The sequence below is a fragment of the Ciona robusta genome, chromosome 5, assembly GCF_009617815.1.
Source record: "Ciona robusta chromosome 5, ASM961781v2".
NCBI classification, from domain to species: domain Eukaryota; kingdom Metazoa; phylum Chordata; class Ascidiacea; order Phlebobranchia; family Cionidae; genus Ciona; species Ciona robusta.
Window position 1 is genome coordinate 6,020,926 of NC_143239.1, and position 27,157 is coordinate 6,048,082.

A 27,157-nucleotide genomic window follows, 5' to 3' on the forward strand; every position below is an offset into this window, starting at 1 on the left:
CTCGACACAAAAGCGAGTGAAACACCTGTGCTCTCCCCGCATTCTTCACGGTCGTCATTCTAGATGAGGCATTAACACCGCGTCTTACAAGGTTATAAATTATTAAGCGCAAGAAATACAGTCACGAGGGTTAGCCAGTATCGCTCAGCGACCGACTGGTTTGAATTACTCGCAACAAAAACTTGGCTAAATAACTTGGCATTTCCGTTGCGAGAATAGGACGCGTTGGGTAATCTTCTAGTTCGTTGTAAAGAGCGCTTGAAGCATCGCTGTAGGTTGTGCCTTGTGTCAGGTAAATACTTTTTCATGGTTAGAATACACCAGATCGGGGTAACAGACGTGGGTAATCCTTTGCGCTGGGGGTTTGGTCACGGAAAGAAATTATTTCTGGTTAGGCTTTCGCTCTTGTTGTAAGTCCACCTCTGCGGTTATGTAAGCACATCCGTACAGATTACCCTTAAGCTTGTAGTTGCCGAGAATGTTGGATTCGAAAGGTTTTCTGTCGAGCATTTTATCGTAAATACATTTTAGGATTACGGCGCCTGTTTTCTGCATCGCATTTTCTGCATATAAAGCAACAGTGAAATATAGTAACAGCTTTTGATAGTAAAGATATGACTGAACAGATATATACGCACATACGCGTGACGACTTTCAATCCAACAGCATTACGTTGCGGCATTGAACAAGCTCACATTGCTTCTGCATTACAGAGTATATAGTAGCTTAGATAGTTATAAGCACATATACCCCGCTGTATTTTGAAACCATACACGGGATTATATGTATCAGTTCAAAGCATTACACTGCTTGCAGAAATAATTGAACAACTTAGCGAGATACGTAAGCAAAAGTGAAACTGTTTTCAAATGAAATTTCCAAGAGTTTACCACAGGTTTGTTGCATGTTTTTATTAGTATAGTAAAGTGGGGGAGATGGGACATGTTTAGCACATAATATTCAAATAACCTGAACATTTTTTAAACAACTAACAACGGTCTATATAACTCTTTGAATGTTCTTTGTTTACCACCAAATGGAACAAGAAAGTAGAATGAAAATGTGTTCCATCTTTCCCCACCCTACTGTACATAGTTTTCTCTCAATTCAAATTGTATTTAAAAAAAGAGCTCGACTGACGATGCCATTTAGGCGAAATATAAATCTTTTATACAATTTGCCGGACGTTTTTATCTGTTACATTTTTGTGGCACCGGATCATATTTTCCTCTCAATAATTTTCTTCTGACACAAGTTATTTTCGTAAGATTGTTATCATTTTAAATGCGCACAGTAAAGTTTAAAACTAACTTTGTGGGGCCATCAGAAATTTAAGCGTGTTAAGCCACAGCGTGAAAACGCTCGTAGTTAAAACGGAAATAGTTTAAAATTAAAACAAACTTTCGATAAGGTTTATTAAAAAATATTACAAAATATAATTGTAAAAAATCTATCATTGGGTATAACATAAAAAGTTTAATATTTCTTAATTACATGATATGTAGTGTCTGTTTACATTGGTGTTACTGTTTCAGTTTTAAAATGTAAAATAGCGAGACTCGCTTCTGTCAGCATATTTTCTTAGGCGGTATCCGTTAAGTGACCTTTAGCAAGCGTCACCAGAATTTTGGTGACCCGATCCAGCAATTCGTTCGAGGTCGCTACTCGATTTTACAGTCGCCATGCAATGCCTTTAGTCATGCTGAGAGTCGAACCCTTAGCATGCTATTACTGTGAACTGTCGCAACAGGAGACCGCATTACCGACCGCCATTTCCACCGCTATAATTTGCGTAAAATTCGATTTCCTGCAGAAAAAAACTAAAAGCATTTTACCCGGAAAAAATAAAGACTGAATTTCCTATCAGCGTTACATTTGGTAACCACACACATTGCCGATCGAGCTCGCCCAAGCTCAAAGTTATAATTTTGCTTATTATATGTTCAAGCTTCCTTCAATAACCAAAAAGGGCCTCGTTACTAAGCGTTTGTGTACCGCTTCGAAAAAGGCGCTACGAAACGTGCAGTGTACCACGGGTGCAGCAAGGTGACCGTATACATATTGATCGTAACCAAATCGGCGCCGACCTGAAAGTGCCGGTTTCCATTTGAATTACGTCTTCTGTCAAATTATGGGTCCCTGCTGCGAAAAATTCTGACGTTTTCACTCTCGCCGACCGAAATGGTTCCTGAATCGGCACCCCACTGGTACCTCTTCACGCCCGCGCTCTAAAATTTGCTATTTGCTTCTCGAAACTGAGTTATGCACATTGACAAAGGGGCTGTAGATTGTTTGTCCTCTGCTGAGTTATGCCATGGTAGTATAAAAGTGGTATTCACTACCGGGGTTAATAGCCTTTCATCCATGGTCAGTACAGTTACGAGGAAGAAGCGATCGCGTCTGTGTATGTAGAGAAACACCGCATTTTGTGGTGGCGGTATTTACGCAAACCAGTGAGCTGTTGCAGTAGGCTTAAATAGATTAAAAACAATTCAATCTTTTCGCCAAGGTAAACGTACGGGTGCCTATATATACTCGCCGAAAAGGGCAATAAACACGTCGCCGGGAAAAAAGTTTCTGCCACATCGATTAGCGGAATGTGATGGCTCATAACACTGTTTCAAAACTAATTTAAATTTGGGAGTAAAAAGTGCCTGCTAACATATTTGACGCTACGAGTTTGAGTTTCGTTCAGAGTTTTGGTCTTATACAGTTTTGCCCAGGATTTTATAAATGCTTGTGCTGATTTATATGCGCGACGTTTTGGCAAAGCGAAGGTGGCCTAGTTAGAATCAGTAGTAGCTTGCTTTGTGACGAAGTAACACAAGCTCATCACAGCTGGGCCACGCGTTTAGGTTTTTAATTAATGCCAGCTTATAATAAGAGCTGTTGAAAGCTGTAAGGGATTTGTTATTAGAGAAACAGACACGTTTTTTAGCCTTCAGATCACGGGTGGCTGGACTAATGGAATAAAATTTAGAAGTCAATTTGAACTGCGTGTTTGTCCGGATTTTCGCATTCCGACTCTAATTACGATCTGGCATGCGAGCTTTCAATTCAGCGAGGTGCAGGTTGTTTAACGTTGTTAGAACGAAGAAAATAACCCTGTTTTTTCATTTAACAACGGGTATATTCAATAAAGTAACGGCCAGGTGTTTTGGAAACCTTAGGTATTGGAACGCATCCAGTCAGTTTTGTTTAATAATCAAATGTTTAAAGTCGACAGCTGCTACTGTGAAATCAAATTTTAATAAAGGCCTGACGTTCCTTTATTAAAAATACTCAAAAAAGACAGGACGTTAGGCGTGCGTTATAAAACGTAGCATAGAAAAAAATGCTGTGTTAGATAAGAGAGTTTGTAATAGCGCAGTGGTGTTTATAGAGCTTACGAGCAAACCAACCGAGTTTAAATTGCATTATGTAAGAATAGTATGCGGTATTTATGTAGTGAATATGCTATAAAATAAGCCGATGAACGACCATTTTAAAGTCGATTCTTAGGTTTATGATAGGAAACCACCATCGTGACGGTTTGACTAATTTTTCAATAGATTTATTCAAGAATTTTTTCAGCAAACAGTATGGTTTGGAATCTTAAGCAATCCGGCGAACAGATACGGGTGTGCCGGCTCAGCTGTCTGTCACTTTTTCTTTTGTCTGCTTTCTAATTTTGCTTGTTTTTCTTTGAGGAGTAAACAGCTCCGTCCAGGCCTGTTTGTTGTTCGTGCTAAAACGGAGCGAAATCTCGCGCCTTTGAAATTATCTGAACGATTGATTTTTCTTGCCACCATACGCTATAAAGAGGTGTCGATTTTAAAATTGTAAATTTCTGACTTCGATTCCGAAAGTCCAGTGCGCAGGTAACATAGTAGGATAGGGGAAGATGGGACACCTTTTCATTTTATTTTCCCGTCCCATTCGGTAGTAAACAAGGAACATTCAAAGAATTATTAAACTCCTGTAGACCGTTGTTAACTGTTTAAAACACGATCAAATTAATTGGATATTATGTGCTAAAGATGTCTCATCTCCCCCCACCCCACTATATACTGAGTGTACGTTGTTTATTATTAAAGTACGGATTTTATATATCGTATTATGTTTGCTGTGCGAATAAAACCAATTTGCTTGTTCGGCTAAAAACATTTCGTAGAATGTTTCGTCGGATTGACACCTAAAATCAATACTGCCAATCGTAACCTTGTTTCGTTCATAACAGTTATGACATTGCGAATGATTTTTGTGGAATTTCAGTTTTTGGTGGCACACAAAAAGGAATTCGACACGTGATCTCATTAGAATAGATTTTCCGCCTACAACACGCGTTATTCCGCCCACAAAAGCGAATTTCTAGCGGATTATTTATAATTGAGCTTTCCGGATTAGGAACAATTAGCAGCAAAGCCTCGAACGTTGCCGAAACAACGATAAACGGCAGGCGTCGTTGGCTCTAAGTCGCCATGATTATAATTTGGCCGGATTTAGCTCCAATCCGAACTAACTAGCGCAATCAACGGGAAATGCGAATGAATTTTGCTATCGCGCATTCGAGTGCTTTATCGTCGCTGTTCGTCTCATGACAGGGCAAACACAATCGTGATGCGTCGTCCCGTTTGTCCCTCTACGTGACATGGAGGCTTTACGGACACCTGGAACGCTATACACCTGTACAAAGTTATGGAAAGGGCAATTTCCATTATACTGTATACCCGCTATATAAAGACGGGCGGAGCCGAATTAAATTGCATTTAAGCCGCGATACTGGACAGCTATCAGTGAAGCGGCGATTCTAAACGCGCAATCGATGAGAAATAAAGGATTAAAATGTTCTGACGTTTAAGTTGCCTCAAAATTGGCATTTTGTGCGTCAGAGCCTTCTCTGTATATATTATTGCGTCTAATTCTCTCTAACGCAGTGATTTAATGTAGTTTATATGAAAATGACGTAATGAGAGACGACGTCTGCATTTGGAGAAAGTTTTACGAGAGTAACGTAATAAAAAATGTCGCCAACATTTTAATTTTTGTAATGTAATAAAAAATGACATTTAAATTTCAGATCTGATCCGGTAATGATTAAGCATGCAAAGGAAACTTAAATAGGATCAATATTTGTACCAAGTGTTTCACCGCAATGGAGTTAAACATTATGTACTCGTGGAAAAGGTGAGCTCATCTTGGCTTTTGAAAGGTATAGGGGTAAGACGGGACACCTTTAGCACATACTATCCAAATATCCTGATCGTGTTTTAAACAATTAACCACGGTATATGGGAGTCGTGATGTTGCGGATTTATAATTCTTTGAAAGTTTTTTTGTTTACTACCAAATGAGACGAAAAATAGAATGAAAAGAAGTTTGATCCTCCCCCCATCCTACTGTATAATATAGGTGTACCATCTTACCCCATCCTATATATATGTTTGTTTGTTGGGGGCGTTTGTTTTCATAAATATCAATCTTTGACGAGAATTGAAAAACGGTTGATTGGAGCTGGAGGAAGCCTGTAGTTGATTGATGTGATGGTTCACACTTTAGGGGTTTCAAAATTCCGAGAATTTTAGATTTGCAAAATATTAAGCATGAAATGCGAGCCGTGGTATGTGCAGTTTAGGGGGTGATTATGTTTGGAAGTTTTGGTGGTAATTTTTGAAATGTTAATGCAAATTGCGGCGAAGTTGTTTGTGCGATACGGCAACACGCCAAACAAATATCAAACAAACGCGCGCTCGCCCCGCCGAGTATCGCGCTAAGTCCTCTATGAAAGAGAAAAGCAGGAGCAGTTTCTTACATAAGAAGAGTAACGCACCTGCACTGGAAACCTGTAATCCTACTCGAGATGGCGAGAGATATTGAGGGTTAAAAGTAAACAAAACGCTCCGGCGAATCTCCCTTTCTTCTGCTCTCTGTCCTCTTCGCGTTTTTCTCTTTATCGTTAAAACTTTTTTGTTTCTACCGGGGAGAAGGCCGCGTGAGATCGCGAAAGCGCGGCTCGTACAAATAAAGAGACTGCTTGGAGCTATGACGCGCGAGGTAATAGCTCTCAGAGAGAACACTCCATTCAACAAGTTTTTGCAGGTGACACAGAACACTTAATTTCAGCCATTTTTCGCCAACCACGTTCCAAAGGAGCTGGCTGTCTATGCTGTGGTTTGGGACTAGTCTGCTATATTGTTCTTCAGTGCATAGATACTTAAATAGTTAACAGTAGAAGTTACGACTGTTTAAACCGAAGAACTGTCAATCAGCCAGGTAGATTAGAAATATAGAAGTGATATATGATTTCTATTGCCCTGGTATTTCATTAATATTTTGGTAAATAGGAAAGGCAAATAGTGAACGCGATGTCAGTTGTGAGGGTTTATAAACGGCGTTGTGTGGTCTTTAAATGCGGTTAGTACGTTTGAAGTACACGGCCGCCTATTAGTTATAGCTTAGAGATTTGTTGAATGACGGTTACCCGTTACCAACTCGATCCTTCTGCCCCAGGTTAATAGGGTCGTAAATTACAATTCGATGTGACGTCAAGGGACTTATCTAAGTAACAACAACGGACTGAAGTCAAATCCAGAAGGCGCCATTTTGAAACTTCAAAGGCGTTTCTTCACCTATTTCTGCCTCTCCTTTTTGCTTGGTGGTTTCCATCCCAAAGCATTATCATTGCCGGCTTCGGCGGGCGACCTGCAATCACTGGACGAAACTATTCCACCTAGTCACTGCGATTAAAATTGAGCCGTAATTTTACGCCTCAAGAGCCAGCAAGATCGAGGCTCGTTTGCCTGGCGCGGAGCTCCCGGGCGGTTATGCGACAAATCGGGCCCGGATTTGCCACAGGTTAGTTACCAAGTAGAGAACAACATGTTTCTGTAAACTGTTTACTATTGTCGTTTGCGTGACAGCGAGAATTTGTGGCTTAGAAGCGAGTTACAAAAAGGGTATGTCTAGATGTTTTCTGTAAATTTGTAAGTCGTATTCTGCTACAGGTTATTTGTGTTTGTTTTTGTTAAAGCGTGAATAGTTTATGTTTTCGTGGTTTGAATCGCCGGTAACTCTAAGGTGCGTAAACAGTTAATTTGGCAGTTGGTCAAGAATGTTACAGTTTAACAGCCTCTTCCGCCGCATGATTGTAACTTTATTAACTTCCAATTGTTGCTATTGTTTGCGTCTCGTGTCCGCTTGGCATAAAACGCTCCAATGGCAATGCTTGCGTTTGCTGCGGGAGGGGTCGTTGTAATTAAATGCCGGTTTCCTAAGACTCGTTCCAACGCGTGGACAATCTAATTCGAGGCTTGACGAAGTCAGTTGCTCGTGTCAACAAATCGCTCGCTGGGATTAACCCAACCAGGCTTGACTTATCCCCCCCAAGTGCCCGAATTTCGTTGGCCAGCGTATTAATGAAACCCAATCCCCACAAGCGATCGCGTGCACTGCTACTTCCGGGACCTTAGATAAAAGGCTTACAGTGAACTTTAGCCTTAACTACTTGAGCTTGGATGCTACACTCAGCGGCGGTTAGTCAGACGCTCAAACAAGATTGATTAAACCTCAAATGCTCCCTCGCCGGCCCAGTGATATAACAGGACCCGCGTTCACGCTGGTGTAGCTTTGGGGCAAGAGATAAAATTCTTCCCTTTCAATTTCAAGCAAGTTGTCAGCGGGTAGCTTTCGTTATTGTTGGTGTCCATTGATCAGCGAGTGCGTCGCTCTTGAATGGTTCTGGAAGTCTTTCTTAATTAGACGTGTTACAAAGTGGGACCTGTTGATAGCATTTACACTAAAACAACAAAGGCGACCGCTTTACCCCTAGTCGACCAACAACAATGACGTCGGGTAAAGTTACGAAAAGTTGGCTATTCTCAATGAATGTAGTCTCGTTGTTTGGGTAACACAAGTTCCTTCTACCTTTTAGACTTAAGAAGTATCAAGCCTAAAGTGTCCCAGACTGTCCCAAATATTCGCTACTCGTAAGTTTAATTCTTCTCTCGCTTTTCCGGCGCTCTGCGGGTATGAAATCGTTATTTTGATTCGGAATGAAAAGAAAACAAAGCTCGCCGAAAGGCGGTTTCCTGTAATAAATATTTCCAGACGACTATCTGCTGTGCCACAATATTACGAGCACGTGTCGGTTTATCAGATTATCGCCATTTAGTCAAAACGAAGTCTAAATAGTACCAAGTTATTGTTGTATAGCCCCTTAGCTTCTAGCCGCCGGCAAAGGTCCAAGTGGGAATAATGTGTACCGCAGGCTATCGGAAACGTACACATTACATAATCGCTCTGGATAGATTGAATAAAGGGCTACGGGGTGTGGGACCTCGGTGGTTGTTCAGGCGCAAATATGCACCACTGGCTCTGCCAACCTAAACGCCCTTGCTACCGAAAACGCTTGGGAACAAGCTCCAGGTGCGGGTAAGACGATCAGACCCACACAAACAGAGCGGCTGTCTCGGGGTCGAAGGATCTCCTCTACCTTGGACGGACGATGCTTCTCCGTTCTGTTTCACGGCTATCTTGTTACCGCTCAGTAATTTCCGAACGCGACACCCGACCGTGACGAATTAAGTTGGTCTTCCATGAACCAGAGTAATCACTTCAACGACCGCTGTTTTAATAAAGTTAATGACTCCGCCATGTTATGTCACTGCTGTATTGATAATCTATACCCGACAAGCAAGTACAGCACATAGCTGGCACCCCGATGCACATTCAGCCATACCCCTCATGTTTTTAAAGAAACATTTATATATTAGTAGGTGGGGTAAGATGGGACACTTTTTTGTTCTATTGTCTCGTTTCATTTGGCAGTAAACACGACTTCCCATAAACCGTTGTTAATTGTTTAAAACACGACCAGGATATTTGGATATTATGTGCTACCAAGGTGTACCGTCTTCCCCCACCCCACACTATTGAAATATATTTGAAACTTGAAATAGCACCGCGTGTAATACTCTTCTGATATGTCTTGTTTTGTGACAACTGCTAGAGTCCTGACCCTGTGAGGCCGCCGCTTCTCCCGCTGGTATTTGGAGCGGCTTGGGGTCACGGGTCACCTGTGAACAGTTCTGTTACCGAGCGCCTAATTACGTCAGAGCCCATCGTTCTCACGATACATTTCCACCACCCTTAAGTTCCTAATACATAGTATGCGACAACAACTATTTAAGTACCAAGGCCAGGCACCGTCCGCATTCTGTTATTGATATATTTACCGTCTTATTCCGGTTAAAACTGGATTAAACCCGTTCCGCATCTGCGCCCAGTTACCTAGGTATGTATCTGACGCCGCCTACTAATTTAATGCCGCGCCTTTCAATTGAATACGAAGATCATGGGGTCGTTTTATCATTTTATTCCCACTTTTCCCTCGCCCATCCGCTTAAGGATATGCGGTGTTTTTCATTGGCGTCCTATGTTTGATGTGCTTCACTTTAATTATTCTTATTTTTGGATAAACATTGCTTCCTCGGAGCCCACCTGTGCAAACATACGGCTGTTATTTGAATCCTGTAGCCCGTGATTTGGGAGCGTATTATTACCAACTATGACGGCGAAGCCCGCGCGCGCAATTAAAGTTTAATGAACATTTTCCTAGAAGTGACGACGGCTGAATAGTATTTTCGCTATCATGCCCACGCAGAAACGTGTATGATTTGTCTGGTAATACCACATTCGGTGCCGCAGGTTTTGTGTTTCGAAATAAGCCAGGCCAGGTGCGAGAGGCCTTTTGTTTGTTGTGCATGAGAGCCCTAGGTGTGAATGGCCTCGGGCAAACTGCTTCTAATTTCCTCCTTCCTTGCGACGGTCGCCGATGATGATAAACCACGGTCTTGAATTGTATAAATACCCGCGACTCGCTACGAAAACCAATTCAGGTCGTTATATTGTCACAGCTCGGTATTTTCTGTTGATCGTTCGTTATTACCGGGTCGAACATAAAGGAAACAGGGGACGTGTTACGATGCTCGTTACGGGTTCATCACTCATCCGGTCCAGGTGTTTCTATTGTTCAGTTCAAATATCGTGTTTTATCGGCAAGCACGTTCGTTCTTTGTCGGCGCGCCTATTAATATTGGATAAAGGCCTCGTTAATAATCATAGCCCTCGCCACCTGCGCCTTTGTAGCGAATGTTTGCCGTAGTTAAAGCGGCCAACAGTGTCGCAAGAACTATTTTCTGTGGCTAATCCAGCCTCATTCGAAATGACACATAAGCCAGCCAAGTGAACCGTTCATAATAAAAGTCATTTTAATTATTCGCTCCCGGCTGATCGATGCAGAGTGCGGAACAAAATAATGTGGGCGACATCCGGCGCCTTTATTTAGTGTTTTGGTTCCAGTGTTTAGCTGTTTTCAATGCTAGGCATGTTTCCGAGTTCCTACTGGCCTTATTAAGGCAACTAAGTTACACAAATACGACTCATGCCACATACCTGCGTGACTAGCCCCGTTCAGCCGTAGCAGAAGTGAGCGCAAGTCGCAATTACACTGCCAAGCCGTTGCCCGATCAAGTACTTTCGCAACCATGTACAGAAACCCCTTTATCAAAGCTTTTCGAGGGTCTTAAGTGCTGGTACTAACCGCAAGAGAAAGCACGCTTTTAAAATATGACAGATTAATGGATAATCGGGCAAAGCGTTTAACCGAAGAAACCTTGCCGGTGTGCGGTAGGTGCAGTTCGTGAAAAGCCAAAAGGGTTAAGAATCCAGCATCTCACACTAACTTGACACTCACTCCAGTAACTCGCAGTTACGTTTAGTTTCCCTTTCAAATAAAGAACTGGTTGGTGTTTGCCTACCGTTACGGTGCTGCCCATCCAGCTTGCCTAATGTACCGGCCACGATAGCTCACAGCCTAACCCCAAAGTAATCTAAGTTACCAAACTTTTCCGCCTAAGTTGTAACAGAAGTCGGCGCACATTTTAACACGGAGATTTTGTGTTCATTAGACACAGACACACGAACACCTGTTCGTTACTTGATATCTCCCTAAAACTAAAAGCAACCTTTAAACCTATGCTGCTAATGGTAACCTACTTGGTTTACAAATCCGCCTTTTTTTTGTTCACAGACCCATCCCTGCAGTGACCCGTACCGCTGACCCAGTCATCGAGAAGCTTACCCCCCACATCGGCCCCCAGCCCCCTATTTTACCCCAGTATCTACTGGACCGGTCTAAATGGACGGTGATGGGGAAAAGGTTGTTTTGTAGGATCCGGAAGACCTCTGTTGTCTTCCCTGGACCTTCGACCGCCTTCTACCTCCTCGTGTTTGCACTTCTTGTTACTTCAGGTAAGCCTTTCAGTAGTACTTGCAGAAAAACATGAAACTTAATACCACCACCGTCTTATCTCGCCCATCGCGTGCTTTGCTCTTGACATTCGCTTGTACCCATCACCACCGTGAATAAGCGAAAGCCATTGCCGTACTCTGTTATTATGTATACCTTCTCCGTGTTAAATTTAAGCCGTAGTTAGCTAATGCTGTGTGCTCGGTTGATGCCAAACGCCTAAGTGGATTACACCAACAAGAAAACGAATTTTAAAATGGGCTTTGGTTCCTAAAGTGTGCAAACAATAATCATTCGTTCAATTACGTTACGTTTCCCATTTGCACACGTTTTAAGTTATGTTAACCTAATAGCTTTAACCGCTAAGTTCTGTCACGCACGGTGTACGCTCATAATGAGATGCTGCGCTGATGAAGACGCCGCTGTCTGGGTGCTTTTGGCAACGCATTAATACCTGGAAACACAATCTTGTAACGTCACGCTAAACATGGGTTTGACTGTTATTTTTACCCCGGCGAGGCGCGCAGAAGCCGTGTTAAGGGTACTGGGTGCGATCAATGGAATAGTTTATTCGATCCAAACGTGCTAACACAGCCCTGATAAGGCTTGCGCTCTGTCATCAGTGATGTTTGTTGCTTCATAATGGAGGGGTTGCGAATTTCAGCTGGAACCCAAACTAGAGTTGGATCTGCAGCCAAAAACATATCATTAAAGTCTGGCGGTAGCTACGCCGGTAAGAGCCACTCAAAAGTGTCACGTTTAACTGCTGTAACATTCCGAGCAAGTTCGTCCAATATTAAAACGTCCTAAAATAGCAGTCGCGTTGCGAACCTGTTAGCAGAAAAATCTGATTTACGACTATCCCCATTTTGCGCTGAAGTAGGTTAAACTGCTTACGTAAGCCGAAGACTCGAGGGTTTGGCGAGTTTTTACGGTCCCATAATATTTGTCTTGCGCTCTGATTGTTCATGTCCTCTCGTCTATCGCTGACCAGCCCTGTGTCCACACACTAACGTGCTGTAGGAGAACCCGCAGGCACGTAATCTTGAGGCATAAAACAACTTCCTGTCAACGAGGCCGAACTGACAGATTTTTATTAAATTTACTGCGCTGTTTAATTTGTGACCAGTCTTGTTTTCCCAGATGAGCTAAAGCTATATCTTTATTTACAGTTCTCTCCGACTCCCGCTGCAGTTTCACTAAGTGTGTTAAAACCTATGAGCGGGCGGACCGAAGGATCCGGCGTATGGACGATAGAACCCCAACAAAACTCGCCGAACAAACTCGGCAACGGTGCAGAGCACTGAGAAAGTACCGCCGGTGCATAGACAAGAACCATTTGCCTTGCAGAGGGAACTTGTTCTTTCATTCAGTCGAACACATAAACTCAAGACAGCTTGAGGAATACAGCTGCACGAACTCTAAGACCAAAAACCCGCCCCGAACCACTGCAACCCCAAGGACAAAGCCTCCACCACAAAACACCACTACCATGCCACCGAAACGACATTTTCCAGAAGACGAGGCAGCAGTGGAAGGTGACACTTGTACCTATACAGGAAAATCGGCCTTCCGACATTGTGGTATGTTCGGTGATCCACACTTGCGGACATTCCACGACGAATTTTTTACCTGCAATGTTGTAAAAGCGTGGCCGCTTATAGACAACGATTACCTCGTAGTCATGGCAACCAACATCCCTGTCACCAATGGTAGCGCCGTCACAGCAACCACCAAGGTAAGATAAAGTTGCAATAACCGGTATGGTATTTAATATTTATTTATGTATGCCCCCTTAGACTCGTTGTTTTAATTCGCGAGCCAAGGTCCCTTAAGTATTAGCACGCCAGTACAAGCTAATAGGCGCATGGAGTCACCATAAACGCGCTCTCGCATATATAACGCAAGGTCTATTTGAACACGAAGAGCAATGCGTGCTCGAACGATGTTATCGTATCATTCGATCTATTTGAACAGAGTGCTCGGACGAACGCACTAATCTTATTCGCGAAAGCATTTGCCGTCCTTGTCAGACCCACAACGCTGTTGGAATACGAATGTCAGATCGTAATATCAAGTTAAATATTAACCGAAATTCTTAGCGGGCGCGGGCGCGGGCTCCGTTTTACTGCCCCATGATGCGATGTTTTCCGTTTAATTAAGAATCCATCCACAACGATTTACTGCCTGTGGTTTAGTATAAAGTAGGGCGGAAACTGTTTTGAGACCAATAAACGTTACCCGCAGCTATAAACCCATTAAAAATTCGATTAAATTTTTATGCTAAATTTTATGTTTGTAAAATTTGTATAAAAAAGACATTACTTATACATAACCAATAGAAATCCTGTGTTTAAAAAAACAAATTTGAAATTCTTGTATAAAAAGATATGCCACTGTAGACGTAAATCTATTCCTAATGTGAAGATTTTTGTACAGCGCTTATAACTCTACCCAGTGTGCTGGTATATAAGCAAGTTAGCATGTTACTCATTACGCCAACTCAGTTGACGCTGCTTACTTGTCTATGTCGCTTATATTATTATTTAATATCGGAGTCGTTTCCCCTGTGGCTGTGCGAGTTGGCGCTGGTCGACATTGCTTTTGGAATATTAAAGTGCTCATCTTTATTTGAAGTTAGTTAAAGGCGCGAAACTGACGGGCATGCTTTCCCATGGGATTCCGACCACCACAGATTATAGAGAATCAACTTGACATTGATTTGCGTCAACTTAGCGTCTGGGGTGTTATCACTTCGACCAGTGCCGCCATTACTGGCTCTTTTGGGCTTCAACCTATTAGCGTTTATTTTACCCAAACTATAATTAAATCCAACCTCGAAGCGGTAAAATCCTATGTTCTGTTGAAACAGATGTCGCTTTTTTGACTTCAAGTAAGATGCTACTGGGCGTTCAGTTGTTGATAGAAGTATATGGAAATGTGTAATTTCGCTGCTTTGCTAAGTTTGAATCCGTATCCGTGTGAAACTGTAACTGTAAACACATCCAGCTGTTTTAATTGCCGTCTCAAATATCAGCGTACGTGTGATTTCTCTGCACTTGTCGCATTACAAAGTGGTTCGGTCGCTATAAACAATGGCGCAACAATCACACTTCGAAGTCGAAAAAGTTCTCGAGCATTCACGGGAAAGAACGTCACACGCACCGAGTAGCCCGACAGCTGTATTGAAATAAAACTCTTCACACCCGAAAATGTGGAGCACCACTTCACTACAACGCTCAAGCTATGAGAGGCCTATTGTGGTTACAGGGGCCGCTACTATTTCACCAGGTTGGGTGCGATTTTTGCACATCAGGCGTGTGATTAACCACGAAAGCGTCATTCGTCATTGCGACTCCTGAGTACCAATTTCAGCCCGATCGCAGCGTTTAAGTATTGCAAACATTCCAATCTTATTGCTCGTAACGGAAAATGAGTTAAAAAGTCGAATTTCGTTCCGGTATCGGACCAGGTCATTGCTTCCATAAGAGACCAACACCTGGTGTACGAATCAGATAGCGTTGATTCTCGCGCCGGAGCCCAAAACGTTCCGGCGCCAGTCTCAGTAAAGCGCAACCGTTTGAGTTATTTTGTTGTCAAATTCAAATACCCCGAGTTCGGAGCTCCAATTTTCGGATTTCGTAACGTAGTTTTACCTTTTCATGGATCACAATTGCGAGGCGAGCCTAACAGACGTTCAAACTAAACACATAACAAGTGGGGAGACCCGATTTCCGCAACGCCAGCTCTTTGTTTCGTCCAAAACTGTTGAGTCGCTCGATTAATCCCACTACACAGCGCCACTTCACCGCCACGTATTCCAACATTGGCCCGCTTCGGGACTCGCTTCGTTTTTTTGTTTAATTTTCTCACCCGGCCATCCGTGACCGAAAGAAATTCGTGGCTTTCAAATAAGCAGTAAGGCGAAGAATTGGTAACGCCACACCAAACCAGTTGTATCAACCGAGCTTTTAAACCTTTAAAAAATAGACTGAAAAAAAACCTTTCAAAAAAATGAAAACGTAGTTTTCTAATTTTAGACTCATTTTTTTTCTTTTTTAACGTTCTGTGTTTTTACAGATCACCGTTCTTATAAAAGCATCGAGTCCATGCACCGAACAGAAGTTCTACCTTGCCAATAACTCAAAGTTGTCGCCTTCTTTTACCGACGGCACAATCAGTAGCGGAAGCGTCTCAGTGGACGAGGTCATCCCTGGCCGGCATGTCGAAATCCAAGTTCGTTTCATCGGAACCACAATCATCATTCGAAAGGTCGGGAGCTTCCTCACATTCGCTATACGGATGCCGCACGAATTCATAGAAGGCCTTGATCCATCACGACAACTATGTGTTCAAGGCTGCCCATCTCGGCATCGTATTGATCTCAAAGCGAGCAATAAAGGCCACGGAAACACGCTCCTTCCAGGCACGAAAGGCTCAACGCGAAACGCCGCTATTCCACCTGTCCCAAAAGCGGAACAAAAGAAAATATTCACGGAAGAAGAGGCTCGACAAAAATGCCAACAGATAATGTTGGCTGAAACTAGCCCTATAGATGAAGTGGGCAACAAAGATGGTCAAACCGACTCAGATGAAGTAAACCAGCTCTCGCATGCGCAGTCTTCAGCTGCTTTCTCTTCTCTTGTTCCTTCAGAGGACCAGGGACATCATCAAATCAACGGAAAGCAAGTCCCAACCGTACAGCAACTCATAATTTCATTGGATGGAACGAATAGTGAACCGAAGCGACGAAAGAAACCCGGGGCAAGAAATCGTCGGCTCGGTCGCGGCAAACACCATCACAGAAACAGAAATCGAAAACATCGGAAGTCGAAAAGAGGTGTAAGCGACGTTCCTCCGTGCCTGGAGGACCAGGACGTCGGCACTTCAAACTTTTATTTCGATTCGTGCGTTTTTGATCTCCTGACGACAGGCGATGTCAATTTTACGTTATCCGCAAGAGCGGCTTTAGAAGACGTTCGGAGGACACATACACTCCGTGACAGTGCTCCGGGAGCATCTTTAGTGGTCATTAGGACCTGGGAGCCATTTGAGTCAAAAGCTCGAAGCAGAGGTTGCACTACAGTGGCGCCGGTTGTGGAAGAGAACCCTACTAGTAGTAGTAGGCGTAGTCAAGCCAACAGCTTCGTGATTCTGCTTTGTGCAGTACTGACTTGTGTTTTCATAAACGGCTGGAGTTCTTGCAACGACTCTGTTAAGAAAACACATACAAACGTTCGTTGCGTAACTAAAGGCCAAATGAGCCCCCTTTTAAATTATGAAGACTTTTTCAGCACTACTCCATTAAACTGCATAAAATCGTAGCACCCGGCGTTTTATATTTTTGTTTTTGTTTTACTTTTTCACCTCAATTGCAATACTTTACTTCTCGAAATCGATGTTTTTCGTTTCGTCAATGTTCGTTCTGTTGCTGCTACCCTGCTTAGCTTAAAGCAGATGCGCGGCTCTCGTTGAACGTAATTCTATGCCAGTGAAAGGTGTAATTCGTCGTGAAGCGTATATTTTCTGATAACGCGGTTTATCTGCCGCGCCAATTCGCCCAGTCTTCAAATGCATGGCCTTTGAAAACATAGACGCACCCTCGATCGCCTCTTCGTTCCGAAAGACCGCCCCCTTTCATCATGAAATTCAAGTTAATACAGCTGATACAGTAACTGGATCGCATATCCAGCTTACCTACAAAAACAGCATCTCTTGAACTCAGAAGGTGCTTTATCTTTTTCTTTTTTACTTTTCTTTGTTTTTTTTTGTTTGTTCCTACTCGTTACGTCAAAACAATAAAGTATACGTTCCAATCCAACGGTTTTGTTCGTTAGTTTACGGTAAACAAATGTAACACTTTCGGAAATTTAAAATCTTAACGACAGTAGACCCTTTGTTTTATGGTTGTAAACGATACTTTACCTGTTACATCATAGAGCCGTTTGTGTTTCCGGAGCTGCATAACCCGTATGCAGTAGAAGACTGGTTTTGTGTATGAGTCAACTCGACTGTGGGCTACCCGTGCACGGCAAATAAGTCCACATCAAAAGTTCAACGTACGTTTTTACATAGGCAGCGTATGATAAGCAGACATTTCTGCTATCCGTGACAAGCGCGGGCGACCGGGAGTCTAGGTAAACGCAATTATCATGTGCTCCTTGCGCACAAACACTGCTCAGAAGCAAGGCTCTCTTTTTAAAAAGGGGCAATCTACTCCGATGAGGAGGTGATATGCCTTAAAAGCTGCAGCGTCTCATTCTCCCCGTTCCGGGTTGCGGGGCTATTTACCCTGGCTTTATATTCGGAAATTAACCTGTGTTTACAAGGACAAGGAATGCAAGAAGTTCCATTGTGTAATATACTGGGTGGGGATGACTTGGCCGGATTCAAGCAGAATTTAATTAAACTGCCATAAAATGATAACTACCTCACGGCGCAGTGGTGCGGTTAAAGAATTTTGGCGTCGATTTGTTTGCGGTCGATTCGATAACTATTAAAGGATGCTATTAAAACTAACTGTTATCGTGTATTGAGTAATTAGAGTTGAAGTACCCCGTGCCACATAGTACCGGTTGTAGGAACATTGATACATGTTAGTGAATGTATGAGTATAGTTAGATCATGGTGGGCGAAGTAAAAGGCCTGGCTTTAACACACTTACCCGTAAAGAGAACTCCTTTTCGTATTAAAGTGCCTGCGGCGTCGGGACGTTTGATCAAAATGACGCCATTTAGACCTCGTGTAGAAACACCGTGGAATTCTACCTTAATGATGTTCACAACACGACAGATTACGGCTTCTTCAGCCTTATGCCCATGCTTCGCAAGGTGCGTGCGCGACGAAGCGTAAACGCGTACAGGTGCGAGTACTTGGCCGAGTTCAAGACGCTGTTTATTTGCGCAACAAGCCTGAGTTATGACGCTAAGACCTTATGCGTCTTTCTCTCTCTAAACTGCGGCTATCGCCTCTAATCTCATCCGTTCGTTTGCCTGACCACGCGACGCTAGTGTTAGAACTGGATGTTTAACCCAAAACAGGATGATAAGCAACGGACAAAACCGCGTTTCTATTCCCATAAGTAGGCGATGTGAACTTTGTGTGATGTCCCTACTAAGATGCGGAACTAATCGTATCTTGACAGGGCGGGTGTTAAAACCCGAAATCGATTTGGGTTATCCAAATTTTGTGGCCACGAACCAAGCAGTCAGTTAAAACTTTTTATATTACCATAATGTTAGGTTCCGTTCGGGAGTTTATAGTTGGACGTTTCTTTTGGACGCAATGGGAATCATGAATTTCCAGTTTTAAGAACTTTCAATTTTCTCTTTGCGAATATTTCTAAGAAACCTCGAGATTACTCACCTCCTAACTCTTTGTCCCCACCTCCCGGATGCTAATTTAATATCGATGAGAGCAAAAACAACAGCAATATAGTTAACCTTTTTATTTGCTTATAAAGTTCAGAGTGTGTATGCAGTAGTCTGAATTTTCACAGGAGTTAAGAATTCTTTAAAAAAAAACGTTCAAACATTAACTTTTAACTGTATCCTTTCCACGCCCCCATTTTCATTTATTAGGGGAGCAATAAACATTTATCAAAAATCTTCGTTTGTATTTCGTGTTTCAGTATTGTGGTGTAAGTATAAGGTTTAATAAGTTACTGGAAAATTTTAGAATATTGCAGCTTCGAGAATGTTAAATATTGACATGGTTATTAACGATTTCGCTGTTAGTGGTCAGCGACATCGGACATAAATGTCAATATTTATTTCGTGAGAAATGTTTGGCCCCCAATGTTTCGAAACCAAGATTCTAGATTGCTTTTAAAGTAAATGCATTTTACATTAATATTTCGTTTTTAAAAATGCAATATTTCTGTATTAGTTAGAAATTCCTTTAAAAATGTGATAAGAATCTTGAAAACTGCTACACCATGAGTTGCTGTTCTTGTTTTTCTGCTCTAAGGCCACAATATAAAAGATTAGTTGACAGTATTTACCCTGCCAACCCTGAAGATGGGTTGGTTCGGAGCGAGATGGAAAAATTAACTTACTATGCCGCGTCTGCACCGGAAAAACTTGATCGAATTGGAGATTATTTGGCACGAAGGCTCACAAGAGATATGGCAAGGAAAAGAGAAATGCCTGTCGTGATCGCCATGGAAGCTTTAAACCAGTTACTGCTAGCTTGTCATGCGCAGCAGATTAATCTGTTTGTTGAGAGCTTTTTAAAAATGGTGGCTACGCTGCTGGAGTCTGACAACCCTGAGTTTCTGACTCTTGGCACGAATTCGTTTGAGAAGTTTTCTGAAATTAAAGAGGACACGGCTTCATATCATCGAAGGTATGATTTCTTTGTTTCAAAGTTTAGCTCAATGTGTCACAGTCAGCAGAAGAACAGCGCAATACGACAGAAAGTGCAGCTGCATGGTGTCAGAGGTTTAAGAGGGGTTATACGAAAAACTGTAACAGACGAACTACAAGTTAATATATGGGAAAAGCAGCATATGGATAAGATAATTCCATCACTGTTGTACAGCATGCAAGATGACCCTGATTCGAGTTTGACTGAGGAGGCATCACCGGGAAATAATAAAAATAATGTGAATCATTCAGCTTTGGCAGAAGAAGCACTGAGGGAGCTTTTTTCTCGCGCAACATTCGCAAATGTGTCTGCAGCTCTTGTACCTGCACTATCACATATGGATAACCATAGTTTATGGGGCCCGAAAAATGGTTTCGCAATCAAGTGTTTTAAAGTTATAATGTATTCTATACAAGCACAATACAGTCATGTTGTTGTTAAAATGCTTCTTGATCATTTGGATGAAAACACAAAAGAAGATGATGATATTAAAGCAAGCATGTTACAAGTTCTTTGTATAATAGTTCCTATACCTTCTTCTGCTGCTATAGGGCCTTCAGTTTTGGATGTATTTAATCGCATATCAAAACACCTGCATTTGTGTGCGGACAGCAAACCACACAGCAAATTTGAGGAGGCTCTTATTGAAACAACAGGTGTTCTTGCTGCCGTGGTGCCAGATTACCAAAAACTAGAAACCATGACATTTTATGTGAACCGTGCGAATGAGGTTCTTCATAACAGCGAAGACCTGAATGAAACGGATGTAGAACAAAACTTTGCTCATTTGCTTCTGCTGTGTTTGGTACAAATAGCAAAAACTTATCACTGCAGCAACATTTCAAATTTAACAGTAACACTGTTGGAGCCGCTGTTAAAAGTTGCATTTTCTGCCCAACCAGGCGATCGCCTACTTGCTCAAAGTTTGTTAGCTTCGTTGCTTGATAAGAATAAAAATTATGGAAAACTTAAGTTGGTTTCACATCAGCGAGAAGTTGAATCTCTTAAACTGATAACATCAACTGCTGGCAAATATGATGGTGATTTTCTAGAGCGCAGGTTGCCTAGTATCTACAATTGGTTGTACAGTAGCTACACCCTTGAAACAAACACCATTGCCAACTTCACTTCATTATACAAATGTGCGGCAGTGCTTTGCCTCTCTATAGTTTCCCATGATGTGATTATGGATGTGACACGAATCATGCTTGCTGTACAATCTGTAGCTGTTGATTCAATTAGCAACTCTGGCATGACTCACTTTTCATGCGGCGTGCTTGCTTCTACAAGCTGTTGTTTATTGATTCTTGCGCACGTATCAGCTGTTCCTGAGTTCCAGCATTATGTGAATCAGGTCATTCACGCCCGAGAAAAATTTGCCCTTCAGTTTTTGCCTAAAAACGCACTCGATAGCCATGTTAACCACAAACCACAGAAGCTATCACCAGAAAATGCAGAGAAGGTTTATTTCAACAGCTCAGAGATATACAATGCTCTTAAAGGAAGAAGTGGATACAATATCGAGAAATTAACCAGGCCTTTTCAGGCAAACTTACAAATGGATACTCTCAGCTCAGATGCTCAACGTTCAATAGATGTTGAATCAATCAACATTGAATTCTCAGTTGATAAACAGCAGTCAGTAGTCATGGAAGATGGAACAATGTCAGCGGAAAACATAACATATGAATATCTGAAGCAAGTCTTTTATAAGCCACCCATGAGTAAAGAAGGGCGTCTAGCTAAGCAGAAAAAGCTTGCCGACCATATTAGAAGCGCTCCGTTTGAACAATTACTGTCGGAAATGCAACCTGACCCTGTAGATTCAACGCAGAAACTTGTAAGTCAGTTATTAGAGGACGAGGATCTGTATGTACAAGACTATGATCTTGAATCTATGGAATATCCGTCAATTTACGCTTATTAAGTTATTTCTTTAATTTTAAATTTGACAGTGCAATTTTCTGCAGCATATACAGTATATTTGGGTGGGATAAGATTGGGCATTTTATTATTCTATTTTTTTATTCCATTTGGTAATACACAAAGCACACTCAAAGAATTATAAAACTGTATCGTTACGACTCCCATAGACTGTTGTTAATTGTTTAAAACACAATCAGGATACTTGGATTAAGGTGTCCGGCTTTCCCCACCGTACTATATAGATAAAAGTGAAATATGTTATTTTAATGTTTGTCACAAATTATATTGGTACTTACTGGTTCCTGCTACATATGAATCATGCTATGATTTGTGCTTTTAATGTTTTCTATTTATTTGTAAATTTATGTCAAGTGAAATAATATTCCTATGTTTTTTAATGTTAAAATGACATCATAGGCGAAATGTGTTGTTATTCCAACTTTTGAAACAGGGGTGACATTGTATGTTTTAGCATCAAGTAGCTTTAACCTTGTTAGTTGTCTATAAAAAAACAAGCAGAGCGAAGTTATTACATTCACCACATTAATCAATGAAGTTCCCCATGTTGAATGACCATACGTGTAGCTGCATTTTAACAATTGCACACCAGATTTTGTTAAAAATTTAAATAACGTGGCGCCTGTGAATGCCATCATGTTGTAAAAATGTTTTTGTGTGACCGGAATTAAAGCATTTAGCGGTAAATTGCTCATTCATACACCTTATGCTCTCATAAACACCCACTCTTAGCTGTCAACAAATTGTGCTTAATTACTTAGATACTCTGACAATTTTTCTCTAATATTGTGATTATGTAATGCATTTTGACAGATACAGTACCACAGTAGTTATATATATTATGTGTGTTTATATTTATTGATATTTTTGTTTTCCAGATCCAAATATTTAGAAAAAACTGTGATATACCATACTGTATAATGTGACTTAGTGGCTTGATAAGCCTATAATGTTGAGAATAACAGAATGTGGCGATCAAACAAATGGAAATCCTCCAAATACAGCTGACTAATAGTGATCTCATGTGATGATTGACCTAATTAAAATCTTTTTACTTACACTTTTATATTTGTTTTGCATTTAAAATGTGCTATAATAATAGTAGAACAGTTCTTGGTATATCTTTTTATCTATAGATAGAATAATCGGTGTCTCTGTACTGTCTGTAACACACCACCTTTTTTTAGTGGTACTGGCAATGCAACATTATTTCTTGGTAATTGATTATTAAAAGGTTAACTATTTAGTTAGCTAACCTGTACTAAGAACATATTGTGTATTTTTACCTCTTTTCTTCTTAAAAGTACCTTGTTTTAAGTGAAAAAAACAGTTTAATTTATATTGTAAAAACTGTTAATTAAATAATACCTAAAGTTGTAATTAAAAAAAATTCTTGTTTTAAACGAAAGAAACAATTTAAGTTATATTGTTGTAACGTGGTAATTAAATAATAGCAAAGAGTTTATAAATTTTTATTACAAAGTTAAGTTTCTTTACAGGTATTACCTATCAACAAATATGCATAGCAACACTGATTGGGATTCTGTTACTTACTTGCGGAAGCCAAAACCCAAACCCGGGGCGGCAAAATCAAACCAGGCGGTGAATGCTGCCATGAGAAAAGGGGAAGATGTAGAAACGAGACAAAAATTTGCGGCTGGAACGAACAAAAAAGCGGCTACGAGCAAAAACACTGCAAAGCTAGACCGAGAAACGGAAGAACTTCATCACGAAACAGTGTCTCTTTCTGTTGGTCGCTTGATCCAAAAGGGACGCCAACAAAAGGGCCTCACGCAGAAGGAGCTAGCGACGAAGATAAATGAAAAGCCGCAGATTATCAATGAATATGAGTCAGGCAAAGCAATTCCAAACAACCAAATCTTGGGGAAAATTGAGCGGGCGATCGGTATAAAACTTCGTGGCAAAGATAAAGGGCTGCCCCTGCAGGCTCCTGGTAAAAAGTAGTTCAACTGGAATTTTAAAGCATGTGTTATGAAGTACAGTCACCAGAACAGAGAGAGATATCAATTAAAAACCAGTTTTTAAGTTCTTAATCGCAATTGTACCAAAATGCCAAATCCTAACTAACTTTCCAGTTGCATTTGCTCTAACTAAGCTTGCTGTTAAAGTGTTTCTGCTTTTCAATAATTCATTGTTGTAACATAAGGGGTGCCTTTAAGTTTGTTTTGTAGCAAGTACTTGTGTGTTGTGTTTAAGGGTTTGTGTTCATTCATGCTAGCTGCTAGAGAACAACCTATTTCAGGAATATGCAACAAAATGTCAGTTAAAATGCAAATAATGCTATCTAGTGAATAATGTATTTACTGTGAGTTATTTAAGTTGCAAGTCTTATCATTTTCGTACAACTAAAAAATCATAAACTCCCGAATTTTTATTTGGTGGGAAACTTATAAATTTGTACCAATGGTCAAGTCATACACATATGTGTGTTTATTATATAATATGTTCTATTGTAGCTGCATATTGATTGTAATATTGATTTGCGCATTTAAAAAGCCAACTAATAAGGATTTATTTGTGTTCATTACCCATCCAATATAGTAATGTAAATTTTACAAGGTAATACTAGTACTACACCAGAATCAAAACTACCAATGCTATTTTGCTGTGCTCACATCATAACATGACACTATGCTGTATATAACATCCCAGTTTCTGTTTCAGGAGCGAGGATTTTTCTAAGTTAATGTTTATTGTGTCTTTGGGTCGGTAGATTTGTTTCACTCTACAATCATGTCTGTGTCTCCTGATGTGGTCCCAACCATGGAACCAGTGAATAAACCGTATACTGAAACTGTTCCTTCAATTGTAAGTATTAATAATACAATATAATCAGAAACCAGATATATATATATAATATACCGTCTTTCCGCACGCTTTTGTTTCCACTAACAGTTTAACTTAAAAACATTAAAACCATAAGCTCCATGCATGTTTTTTTATATGTGTTGCTATTAATCTACATGCGTGTTTTATATATTATTATTCTTGTATCAGCCAATAGTTATTAGCTATGTGTTGTTATTAAACCTAAATCATAAGCTACAATGCAGATATATTTAATTTGTTTGCGACAGATATGACACGGCTGAGGTAATAGCCTAATTAAAACACTGTTATGGGCTTTTGCACTATAAATAGATATCTCAGTCTTAATATATATATGTGTGTGTGTGTGTGTGTTTGCTTGTAACTTAACACATCTTAACACATCTAACACATCTTGTAACTTAACACCCGAAAGGCCATAAATGTAAAGCTATAGTTATTAATTTAAGTTTAAACATATTTTACATATAAGGTTTAAAATAATGGGCCAATCCTGGGTTTAATCCCAGGACCCATAGCATGCCACATTGCGGGACCTCACCCACATAGAATAGAATCTTCAGGCAATTGGACTAACTAACCATCTGACTTTACTGACTACATTGTATTACAGTCAGTCGAACAACAACAGGAACAAATATTGAAAGCAAAATATGGAAATCTTGCCAAGAAAGGAGGCTCGAGTTTGTTGCAGAAGAGATTGGCTCAGAAGGGTGGGGTAAGTGGGTTTCTATGTATGTGGCTAGTAGGCATATTCATACTGTAGTTCGGCTCTTATGCATGTGTTTTTCTAAACCTTATGCTTTGCTCTATATGCAGTAGTGTGGCCCAGGGTTTCAGGTATTTTTTTTAAAGATAAAAACTGATTTTTATTCTGGATGCACCATTGAATATATTATATGGGAGTTCTGGACCTGATGCTTGGCTTTATGTTTTACAAGACAGCTCATTAGGGTTTAAGCATGTTTTAGTAGCGGTATAGGATTTATTTTCAGAGACCAATGTAGGTATTAAATAAAACTTTGCCACATAAACCAATTATATATTTGCATGTTTGATTCCCCATAAGAAAGCCACTTTTCTTGTTTGAACCTGTTGAAAAGTTGGTGTATAATAAACTGCTTAGAACTATCTCAGGCAACATTGTTCTTGTATACAAATTAAAAATTTGTCCCGTGCACGCCAATTTATTAAACAGAACCAAATCTGTTCTAAATTAAGTAGGATTTCCTAATATGACATGTGGCTTGGAAATGTAAGTGCTTTGCACATCGATTTTTAATGATAGTACGCGCGCACAGGAAAAAACACTTGCACACGCGCAAGGGAAAAAAGGCTTTTATGCGCGAGATCCCTGTCATGTTTCGCGTAGAGCTGAGACTTTAACTAATTGCGTTCTAATTTAATACTGTGTATAGCTTTGCAAAACTGTACGCCAATGCATGTATGTATGGTGGGTTAATCAATTAAAAATGCATGTCGCATACCTCACAATACAATGTTTACAAGTCTGTCCCTTAAAGCTTCTTCAAACCACAGAACAAATACTTTGACTCTGGTGACTACAACATGGCCCGTGCTAAAGTTGGAGGGAAGCAGAAAATCCCCATCGAAGTCAAAAAAGAGGTCACTGGCGACCACATGCCCACACCGGATGAACTTCCAAGAGTAAGGAAAGCCTCACAGAGCAGCCTGGTTATTCCTCAGCTGAACTGAACTCATCTTTGATTGTATTTTCTACACATCCAACAGCAGCACTGGCTTAATTGCTTTTACCCTTACAATATTAATAGATATTCTGTTACTTCTGCTACCAGGCATAATGTAAATAATCTTTTAGCGGCTCTTTATTTCAAATGAACAGCTAAAAGATTATTCTTACATAGAGTTTAGTGCGGCAAATTCGTTGTTCTTACTTTTCAGTGTTTCTGTATTGCCCGAAAATGTTCCTGATGAGTCTGCAGGCCACAAATAACCTTCCTTTAACTCTCTGCGATTTTCGGAATAATTTTTCTATGTCGTTGACAATCTAGCTTTACCCATTAAAAAACTATAGAAATGTTACTTTGCTGTAAAAAGAATTTTAACCTCTTTTTTTAGGACGCTGCGTATAGATCAATTTCTATTTATTTTAATTCTGGTTTTTTTCTTAATGTTCTAAACTGTATAAGAAGAAAGTGAGGCTAAGAATTGTGTTGCAAATTTTTAACTGTTCTGTGAATTTTCTTGACCAGCAAAACACAAACCAGATTTTCTATACGTGTTTGTAGATATGGAAACCTCACTTTCAGGAAAGTCATCCTTGCCTACAGCCTTCTGCCATTCGTTGTCCGTCCATAGTTTCAATGCTATCATTTGTACATAACACCAATAAATGTTTTTACCACTAAAAATGTTGCTGAAACTTTTTTTGTGTGGATCTGGGTATTTAAATAATTAAATATAAACAATTTAAGATACACTCTTACAGTTACGGTCATATGCTGGACCGTGGCATAATGTTTAGTGCGTCGCCTCCAATCCCGAGGTAATAAGCCCATCTGTGTTATAACCAGTGGTTATCCGGCCACGCGAGGATAAATTAATTTTAATTCATTCATTCTTAGAAAAAAATCTGCAAACGTGTTTAATACTCATTTTGAACCCAAAACAAGTTTTCATAATACTTTTTTAAATTTTGATTTATCTCTTCGAAAACGATAGTGAAGA

At 40.6% G+C, this 27,157-nt stretch overlaps 4 protein-coding genes across 5 annotated transcripts; all 4 read left to right on the top strand.

The window, feature by feature from the left end:
- Window positions 1-721: 721 nt before the first annotated feature.
- Window positions 722-17,108, top strand: LOC149736002 (repulsive guidance molecule A-like). Of its 2 annotated transcripts, none has more exons than XM_089877729.1 (5): window positions 722-895; window positions 5,060-5,166; window positions 11,069-11,289; window positions 12,460-13,025; window positions 15,368-17,108. In XM_089877729.1, the coding sequence occupies exons 2-5, from the start codon at window positions 5,135-5,137 to the stop codon at window positions 16,610-16,612; spliced, it is 2,064 nt and encodes a 687-aa protein (XP_089733855.1). In that variant the 5' UTR covers window positions 722-895; window positions 5,060-5,134; the 3' UTR covers window positions 16,613-17,108. The 2 variants fall into 2 exon arrangements, with proteins under 2 accessions (XP_089733855.1, XP_089733856.1); XM_089877730.1 differs by lacking the exon at window positions 722-895 and adding an exon at window positions 6,490-6,834.
- A 1,794-nt stretch (window positions 17,109-18,902) lies between these two features.
- Window positions 18,903-22,477, top strand: LOC149736003 (protein EFR3 homolog B-like). The gene has a single exon (XM_089877725.1). The coding sequence runs from the start codon at window positions 19,224-19,226 to the stop codon at window positions 21,579-21,581; it is 2,358 nt and encodes a 785-aa protein (XP_089733851.1). The 5' UTR covers window positions 18,903-19,223; the 3' UTR covers window positions 21,582-22,477.
- Window positions 22,478-23,062: 585 nt separating this feature from the next.
- LOC149736004 (endothelial differentiation-related factor 1-like) lies at window positions 23,063-24,283 on the top strand. The gene has a single exon (XM_089877766.1). The coding sequence runs from the start codon at window positions 23,117-23,119 to the stop codon at window positions 23,561-23,563; it is 447 nt and encodes a 148-aa protein (XP_089733892.1). The 5' UTR covers window positions 23,063-23,116; the 3' UTR covers window positions 23,564-24,283.
- On the top strand, window positions 24,283-26,841 carry LOC149736005 (cAMP-regulated phosphoprotein 19-like). The gene is made up of 3 exons (XM_089877768.1): window positions 24,283-24,427; window positions 25,062-25,166; window positions 25,988-26,841. The coding sequence occupies exons 1-3, from the start codon at window positions 24,353-24,355 to the stop codon at window positions 26,162-26,164; spliced, it is 357 nt and encodes a 118-aa protein (XP_089733894.1). The 5' UTR covers window positions 24,283-24,352; the 3' UTR covers window positions 26,165-26,841.
- Window positions 26,842-27,157: the final 316 nt, after the last annotated feature.